The 10,243-nt window shown below is 39.0% G+C and overlaps 1 gene segment (V, D, J or C); it reads left to right on the forward strand.

Annotated features, from left to right (window-relative positions):
• Positions 1-4,607: 4,607 nt before the first annotated feature.
• On the forward strand, positions 4,608-5,191 carry LOC125614758 (the record flags this gene model as incomplete). The annotated part of the segment is given in 2 exon segments: positions 4,608-4,713; positions 4,857-5,191. Coding segments are annotated over 2 exon segments (426 nt in total), but the record flags the coding sequence as incomplete, so codon positions are not given.
• Positions 5,192-10,243: the final 5,052 nt, after the last annotated feature.

The following is a 10,243-nucleotide window of genomic DNA, read 5'->3' on the forward strand; positions in this document are numbered from 1 at the left end:
AAAAAATATTCAACATCTCTAGCAATTAGAGAAATGCAAATCAAAACTACTCTAAGATTTTATCTCACTCCAGTTAGAATATCAATCATCAAGAATATATTCAATAATAAATGTTGGCAAGGACGTGGTGGGACACACATTGCTGGTGGGACTGCAGATTGGTGCAACCACTATGGAAGTGAGTATGGAGATTCCTCAGAAAACTTGGAATGGAACCACCATTTGACCCAGCTATCCCACTGCTCGGTTTATACCCAAAGGCCTTAAAATCAACATACTACAGTGACTCAGCCACATCAATGTTTTTAGTATCTCAATTCACAGTAGCTAAACTATGGAACCAATGTAGGTGCCCCTCAATAGATGAATGGATAAAACAAGGGCGTGCACTATGAAAGAATAGAGTTACTTTAGATTAGGTAGAGGGGAGTAAAGGGAAGGGAGGGGATATGGTGTTAGCAAAGATAGTAGAATGAAACAGACATTATTACTTTATGTACATATATAACTGCATGACTGATGTGATTCTATAACATGTACCTTTAGAAAAATGAGAAATTATACTGCATTTATGTATATCAAAGTACATAAATGCATTCTACTATCATGTATCACTCATTAAAGCAAGTAAAAAATTATATAAAAAAGGAATTTTCAGTGTTATGAAGTCAAGAGATGCTTTAAGAGTCACACATCAATAACTACCTTTGGATGCAGCAAGAACTATATGCTACAAATTGGTGATTAACAGAGGGGGAAAAAATACCCTATTCTCACAGGGCTCAGAGATCCAATTTAAACCATCCAATAAAATAATATGTAGTAGAGAGAGGCAATTCTAAAATACAGCCACGTGGGCAGATGTTTAGGTGAGGAGATAAGGAGACAAAAACACTAGAAGGAAAAAAATCAGCAGACCACATTCATCATAGACCTCATTGCTTCACCTCTAGGCTGATCCGAAGCCCAACAGCTTCATTACCAAGGAGGGGAGTCAGGAGCAGGAGCCTTGAAGTACCACATCATGGTGGCAAATGGAGGGTGGCGGGGAACTTTGGTAAAGCAGGGAAAAAAAAAAAACAAAAAAACAGTTGGACTGAAAATTTCCTGCTAGAGACAGTGGGGAGCGTGCCGTGTTTGAGCCACAGGCTCCTGGTGATGGAACTTTAGCTGCTGAACAGGAAGATAATTTCAGCACCCTACAATTATGTGCCTAATTAAAATTAAGAAATTAGAACACAGTTAAAAGGAATAATATTTTGCTCACAGCTAATTTCATTAAAGTATTAATGAACAGGACTCTTTTTATGGCCAGAGGGCAACCACTTTCTACAGAGTACTTCCATGCTCGCTAATTTATTCATGCATGAAAAACAATCCAATGAGAAATGAGTGAGCTGAGAACTGCTGGTCCTAATTAAAATATTTAAAACACCATGTCTATTTTCTTCCATCTAGCCAAATACCTAAGCTGGAACCAGCATGGTGCCAATTAACATGGAAAAAGCAAACACAAACACCCATGGTTTCTGATTAAAGTGCACATTATTGTACCATGCAATATATTGTTCAGCACATATATGTAAATGTTTAATTAACCCATGTCTAAATCTCAGCAACATTCAAAAATCGATACCTTAATCCCTAAACAAGTGGCAATCTGTGTAGGGAGACACTTACATATTTATCACAGCATTTTATTCAAACCTAATTTGAAGCAGTCGTGTGCTAGATATGTTAAAGTGTTACTTAAGGGGAAGAGCGGGAAGGAGAGTCTTTGCTTGGCAGACTTCTCTTCAGATGGCAGTGAGATTGTTAGTCGCCAAAGACTTGTGAAAGGAACTAGGTTAGCCTCAGGTGATATGATATTTTTCATTAATAATGTAGGGGGAAGTCTGGACCCAAACCCATTTGTCAGCCTGGACAGCAAAGACAATAATACTCTCTCTCTCTCTCTCTCTCTCTCTCTCTCTCTCTCTCTCGCTCTCACTCGCGCTCTCACTCTCTCTCATTTCCAGATTCCATGAGCTGGCCAACTTCACTCCATGAAGATCTTCTATCATGAGTCTTCTGCAATTGAGTCAGTAGATCATAGAGACCTAAAAAACTGTGAGTCAAAATAAATATGTCCTCCTCAAAGTTGTTCTTATCAGTATTTGGTCAGAGTGATGAACAGATAACTAAAAAAATGGGTTAGTCACAGAGCACATTAGTTGTTCTGGTAGTCCTGCCCACAATGACATCCTGAGAGCAGTTCTAAGATTAGACGGACAAGAGATGGTTGCTGGAGAACCTGGAGAATGCAAGATCTCTGGTAAAGCTATCTACATAGGTGAATATAAATCCTAATACATGTATAGTATTGGAATTTTATTTTGTATTATTTTATTGCATGAATGAAAAGATGAAAAGTCACATTTTGAATTGATAATACAAATGGGAACAAAATGCACACCCATCAAATTGTGAGAAGGAATAGCTAAACATGTGGAAAGGTGACACATGCTGATATTCTCTGTGAAATTCATCAGTGTCAGAGTTTTGCACATGACTAAGCCCTTGATGATGATCATATGCTGATGAAATTAATTAAGTTTTAATTCAAACTATATTGTTATTTAGGTAAGTCAGTATGTGTCATACACATAGTAGCCACTATGAGAATATAGTAAAAGGACATGAAGAGGTATCCAAATTGGTATACTGGGGAATAATCAACCAATCACAATGGAAACCAGTAGCAGATCAGTGAAGAACATTAAAAAAAAGATAAATTACATGTAGAAAACTAATATCACATTGACAGAAGTATTTCATTATCATTAATAACATTAAATAAAAAATATGAGGCTTGGTTACTCAATACATAAGAAGCCGGGGTCCCCTTATAGTTTAACACATTTTCGCTGTTGTATTTTTGGAGAAAGGCCACAGATGACTTGACCAAATTCTAACAAAAACAAAACACCTGGTCGCAAGACCTTGAACTGAAATGATTCCCCATCCACTGAGAATGCTACCAACCTGAGAGTTATAGGGCAGGTTGGTGTGGGTACAATAGTCACAGGAGTGAGGCGCTGGACAAAGGCTCTTTGGTGACAAAGGCTTTGAGTTCATGAAGGAGAGAGAAGCTCTTGCTCTGGGAATACTAAACCAGCAGGGGGCAGCAGAGCAGTAGCCAGAAGCAGGCAGCAAAGGAGCTGCTGAACAGTCTCCTCTGGGAGCCAACAGGAGTCCAATTTCAGTCAAAAATTTAAACATCAGAAGAGTCCAAACTATGCCCTGGGCTGCAGTGAGCACATTCTTAGGATCAGGCTAAAACAGGATCACCACAGAACACTGTCAAGAGCCTAGGCACAAAGAGGACCTCAGCTGGGAAATGGCCTGTAGGATCCTGGTCATATCTGTCAGCATGGGCAGCCTTTGCTGGGTAAAACTCACTGGAGGGACAAAGCTGAGGTCCAGGTGCTGTAGCATGGAGCACAGAATAAGAAAATGAATTTACAGGGGACTGTGTCATTTTCTCATCATGAATGCATGGGTCTCCTCCTAATCTCAGAGCACCATTTATCATTGTCTAGAAGTCATCCCAGGGATGACTAGACACTTTGAAAAGAATTCTGTACATTCTCCTGAACCTTTTCTCCCACCTCCAGGCATATCTTTCCTCAGGCTGTATCTCCTATGCTCAGGTGCAGTCTTGGATGAGGCAAGAGGGCATTTGCTTCTTTGTCCCTGGATGGAGTATACACAGGTTTCTTGAGAAGACTCTCAGAGTGACACTGACTGTCAGCTGCCTCACATAACATTCCTGAATATTGAATTAACCGCAGTTCAGTGACAGGATCCTGTTGCTTGAAAGATCCTTGACAACCCACCCTACAGAGCTCAGCCATGTTCAAAACTGTGACACTGATGAACTTCACAGAGAACATGGGGCCTAAAGTTGTTTTCTCCATCCAGTTTGGATTCTGACACTTTTAAACATATTACATAAAACATAGATGATTTAAAAATAGCATAAATTTGATGATTTCTAGTATATTGTGTAATGAGGGATGTTAAAAAGTGTTTTTGAGGTCAGAAAATGTAGGAAACACATAAAAGAAGGTGATTGATTAAGTGAACAAGGTATAACGAATGACATAATTAAAAGCATCCCAACAACCAGAAAAAAAAAACATTAAACAAAATAACAAAGATGAAAACAAAGTACATCTGGGAAACAATGTGAGCAGAATGAGGAACATGAGGGTCCATTGTCCCCCACAACCCGGCCCAGCTCAGCCCATAGCAAGGCTCCTGAAATGTTCACAGTCCTGTTGAAATAGAGCCAGAGAAGAAACAGATCAGAAAAATTGGAACAGTGGTCAAGGGGTCAATTCCTGGAAAATGACATTAATCAAAGGTCATAGAAATCAAGGCTGATTTTTTGCCCAAAGCATCTTGGACAAAGTTGAATGATCAACCTCCAACTTCACAGTCTCTTCTTCTGTACCCATAGCTGGTTTGAGTGACTTCCCATAATTGGTGGTTACAGAGGATGGATAATTTGCATGATCACCAGACATGCATTTACCCCAAAATCTTGAAAGAAATAAGAGAGGTCCTGGAGAACCCAGATGTGCTGTGCATATCAGCACAAAGAGTTTTGGTGTGTGTCCACCATGAACTGCACACCTCTACTCTTCCCACTCCTCTTGCTCTACACAGGTGATCTTTTCTGCCCTGACCAAGACTAACTGTGTGGGTACCACAGGATCATGAGCTGGACCTTCCCCCCAAATCTAAGCTCAATTGGACAGATTTATTGGGTACCCTGGGTAGGTGTCCTTCATCTCTCCCTTCTCTTGCAGGTTCTGTGGCCTCCTATGAGCTGACTCAGCCAGCCTCAGTCTCAGTAGCCCCAGGACAGACATCCACAATCACATGCTCTGGAGATGAATTGTCAAAATATTATGCAGACTGGTTCCAGCAGCAGCATCCAGGACAGAGCCCTGTGCTGGTAATATATGATGATAGTAAGCGACCCTCAGGGATCCCTGAGAGATTTTCTGGGTCCAGCTCAGGGACAACAGCCATTCTGACCATCAGCAGCACTCAGACTGAAGATGAGGCTGTCTATTACTGTTTTTCATCATATAATGATAGTGGTAATAAACATTCCACTGTGACACAGGCAGATAGGGAAGTGAGATACAAAACCTCTACCCTGTCAGTGTCATACTTCTCTCCATATTCAGGAGGACTGAAAACAAAGCCTTGAGCAGAAATGGTTTAGCTCATCCAGAGATGAGGCCCCTCAGCTTCTTTTTCTTCCCAGCCCTACAGCCATGCTCAACACAGGATATGTCAGTCATGATTTTATAGACATCAAGACAGATTGTCATGGTGTTTTCTGAACCAAGAAGTGAGAAAGAAAAAAATGAATGGAAATATAGATAGAAAGAGTCATCCCTCCATGTCATGGTCTCTGGATTTCCATATTATGATGCCTGGACCTCTCCAGGGCTCAAGTATTCCAGATTTCTAGCCCCTTGAGTTGCTCAGCACTTCTCAGATTCTGTAACTGCAGGTTCCCATGGCAACCTTCATGCTGAACACAAAAGACCAGTATAGTATACAGAGAAGGATTGGCCTTGATCTCCTCTTCAGAGCTTACCTAACCATGCACAGAACCTTGAATTTCTTAGAGCTCACAGAGATGCCCTCATTGAAAAAGGATGTTGGTTACAGAAAACTGCTTCTCCAGGTTCACATCTTTCTTTGACTGGTTCAGTTTAATGGCTGGTTGAGGCCATGACCTCAGAGTCTTGCCCCATTTTAGGGTGTCCTGCAGGTCATCCAGCTCCAAAACAATCTGTTGGGATGCTGAGTGGTCTTAAGGGGTCACTGTCTCTTACAGCACTGTCTGATTTCAAGACAGCCTGAGCATCATTCTCCTCCTCAGAGTCTGCACCAGGAGATCTGATCAATGAAGTTCAGGTGTTCCCAATGCCAACATCCAGGGACTATAATGGTTGGATATATGTTCTCCCCAAAAAGTTCATGTGTAGAAAAATGCAATAATGTTCAAAAATGAAATGATTAGGTTACAAGGTGTAAACTAATCAATGGTTTAATACACTGATATGGGTGGTAACAGTAGGCAGGTAGGTTGTGACTGGATGAGTTCATCACTGGGGGAATGTCTTTGTGTTTTATATTTTGTCCCTTGTGAGTAGTGCTCTCTCTGCTTCCTGATTGCCATGACTTGAGATGCTCTCCTCCTCTATGTCTTTCCTCCATAATATTCTGCCTCCCCTTCAGCCCAGATCAATGGAGCTGGTTATCTACACACTGTGACCTTTAAAATCATGCATCAAAAAAAAAACTCCTCTAAATAGTTCTTACTGGGTCTTTTGGTCACAGCAATAAAATAGCTGACTACAAAAGGGAGCATGAAAGCCATTTTATATTCAAAAAGCTGCTGTCTCCTTCTAAATTTCCACTGTAAATGCTCTGATGTCCTAAAAATACCAATTTTTCCTTGAATTTTTGTAAAATTACATCTTAAGTATTCTGGATTATGAAAGATTTGAAGCATCAGACCCATACTGGAGGTGAATCCAGGGATACATGGATGACCAGCACCCTCATGTCTACATACTGACCCAACAGATACCCAGCTACAGGTGTGAGTTACAGAATCAAAGTCCTTCATTTCTAACCTGCATACCTTGTACAACAAAAATTATTCTTGCTACTATCCCAAATAGAAATATACATTTGAGTAATTGTGAGAAATATATGTAAGCCTATCAAAGTTGGAACAAATAAAACTACCACATCCTATCTATGTGAACCAGAAACTCATTCCAATTTCCATGATCTCACCAACTCAAAATGACAATTATGATAACCATGATACCCTTAATATGGCAAAGTACACAACAAGGAACCAAAACAGAAAATAGCAATATTTTTCCTCCAAGAATATACAACATACTTTTCATTGTCAAGCATGTTCATTTTTTTCTTAATATTTAATATTGTCACATAAATACTGCAATATAAAGTGAATGATATTTAACACACATCTTATATTGGATGTCACTTGGATCAGACAGGGAAGGAAAAAATATTCAAATACAATCACAGTAAAATAAAAAAAATGTTTTTCCATATAATTCTAATTCCTGTGGGCATCATTGCTACATTCTTTACTCCACACTTCATATTCCCTTTAAGACCAAAAAATGCCTTAGCTAGTGTTTTTTAATAGTCTTGCCAAGTGTGTTGGTGCAAATCTTCATTCCAGATACTATTGGTCCATCAAAAGTCCTTCTGAATCCGGTTGGGCTGGTTTTCTGAACTTAATTACAGTGTAAGGAAGTTATCATCTGCATCCCATGAAAGTGCCTTCTTACTTCAAGTCTGCAGTGACAACCTAGTTCCCTGATTATCAGGACAAATCGTGACCCAATAGCCCCAACTTGGTCTAATGATTTCCTGTCAAGGGTAGTCCCAGGGGCTTTGGACCCAGGTTAATTAAGTCATTCTTGTGTCTCCTGTGGAAGCAGCCTCCTTTTGTAAATAAAACCTCTGCACTAGACCAGCATAATGTGAATTCTCCAATATGGGAGGCAAACATTGTGCTAGTTGGTGACTAAGGATAGGGAGTGGTGTAACTCCCAATTCCATGCCCTGACTCCTGTTCCAGAAACCTGGCTACACAAAAAAATAGCACTTTTTATTAGACTTGTACATAGTCACTCAACTGGCTTTATCACTGAGTTCTCAGTATCATTCATCCTTTCTATCAAGCTTGGTATTTGAGGATGTAGGGGACAATCATAAGAGTAATAATGGCAGGAGCATGTCCCCATTATTGTCCTTTATTGGCTGTAACATAAATGTTGTACTCAGAAGCCTATGTTTAATACCATGATAGTGGTCTTCATGTTCCCTAAGTTCATGGATAATAGTTTAGCAGAAGCATTGCAGAAAAGGAAAACAAGTTCTCTCATAAGTAAATGCCTATTTCAGTAAGAACTAAGTTTAGTCTGCTATGATGAAAGGTCTAATCTGCCCTCAGGTACCTCAATGTGTTTCCCAGAAGGAATAACCTCATATTAGGAACTCAGGGTTGGTTTTGATGTTTTGAAATGGAACAGAGACTATATAGCCTGGTCACCTTCATGACTGGAAATCCATTTTAATGATCCCATGAATAATCTCCATCTATGCCATCATGGACATATTGAATATGAATATTTTAGGCAAAACACATGTGTGTCTAGAGAAGGAAGTTAACTGACAGCCACAGAATGAGGCAAGACTCATTGGATCACTAGGATCATTTCCTTTTCAGGTCACTCACTTTTTGGTGATCATGACATCAAATAGTACCAAAATAGTTTAATGATGTTGCAAATGCACACTGAGTTTGATAAGAAGTGTTTTTTACAGTAAAAAAGTTATGATAAATACAGTCACCTAAAAATCAATATTGCTGGTTTTTTAAACATAAATGTGAATAATAGCAGGAGTTTATAACTTTTTCACCCAAAACATTGATTTGATTCATATACCCCCAAAATCACATTATTCATCTTTATAAATATTGTGATAGTACATTATTTCTATTATGGAATTTTATAAGACACTTGGTAAAACAGTGCACAATTTAAACTAAGATTTCTATTCTTCAAAGTCAAAATAATTCTAGGAAACATGGACCAGGTTAACATATGTGGCTAGAAATCCCAAAAGATTAATATTATTTATTTATTAATTCAGTAGTTATAATAATATCAATCATGCTTCATTCAGGTTTGTTATTTAAACCTATCTTAACAAATGTAAATGATAAAATGAAAAAAGATCAAATATTTCTGAGAAAACATTTGTGTCCAAATTGACATGTGATGTAAATGTATAATACATATTATATTTTAAAGAAATAACATGAGAAAAAGAATGTAAAATACAATATAAATAACTTTTATTAGTTTCTTGTGTAATTGGTACTATTTTAATGTAGTTTGTGATATTTACTATTAAAGTAATTATGCATCTCTTTTTAATTTTAATGTGATTAGTAGACTTGAATGTTTAAGAAACCCTCATTAATGAATGTATTATTATTAGAGTAATATCCGGACTGGATATCTCAGGTGTCAGGCTCTTTAAAATCACCTGGGACCTGAAGCTACTTCTCCACCCAAAGTATATAAGTGTGAATCCAGGGGGAGTTTCTTGTACTGGAAAGTCAGAGATATGAGGCATCAAAAAACTGCCCATGAGACTAATCTTAGCTACTGCTCTCTCAGATGAAAATATCTACCAAGAAATTGTTACTGCTTGGCTTGCCTGACCTCATGACTGGTGGAGCTCACAGTTCTGGTGATTCCTGATGTTGTCTGTACCTATCAAGTCTTGGGTTTGTATCAGGAGCTGTTTCAAAATGGTATCTAATTCTCTACAGTAGGTGATAAAGACTGTTGCCCAAACCTCAGGGTATACAACTGGGATTCTCCTAAGGCTCTTGATCTAAACACCAGCTTTTTTTCCTATTACCAATTTCTTATTGTTGCAGTTCTAGGGGATAAAATTGTTCATACAGCTGGGCCATTGGCACCAATTTTTGTCCCTGTTCATCTTCACATTGGAATGCTTTAATCCATTTGGAATTTTCACTCTTTTTCTTATATAAATTGGAGCAAAATTTGAAGTATCCTACTCCTTGAAATCAGAGTGGTCCTATAAACTGTGTGTTTCTTTTCTTCTTCTTTCATACTTGGTAGTATAAGATGAAACAATTATTCATTATTTTGTGGGAAACAGCTAAAAAAGCTTCAAACAACTAAACCCTAAATATTTTGGCAAATAGTGTGAAAAAAATCTTCTTAAGATTGCATGCAGATTCAGCCATAGAACAGGTAATTTCAGGCTGCCATTTGCCTGTGTCTCGCAGACAAATTACTGAGGCTCAGTGCTAAAGAACCCAGGGAAACTGCTTCTTGGAGGCTGCTCCTATCAGAACATACACCGAGCCCGGAGCGGCCAAATTCCGGCTCCCGGAACTGCTCTGGCCCAGGGCTAAAGAACCCGTGGAAACTGCTTCTCGGTCTGGGTCATGCTGAATACTGTGGAGGTAAATACCAACTGAACCTTCATAGGCAGTGGCAACAGGATTGAGACGGGGCTTGTGAGGGCTGGTCAGGACTCACCCGTTGCTTTGGTCACCCTGCAAAGGGAA

This window comes from Marmota marmota, unplaced genomic scaffold (genome assembly GCF_001458135.2).
Source record: "Marmota marmota marmota unplaced genomic scaffold, marMar, whole genome shotgun sequence".
NCBI classification, from domain to species: Eukaryota; Metazoa; Chordata; class Mammalia; order Rodentia; family Sciuridae; genus Marmota; species Marmota marmota.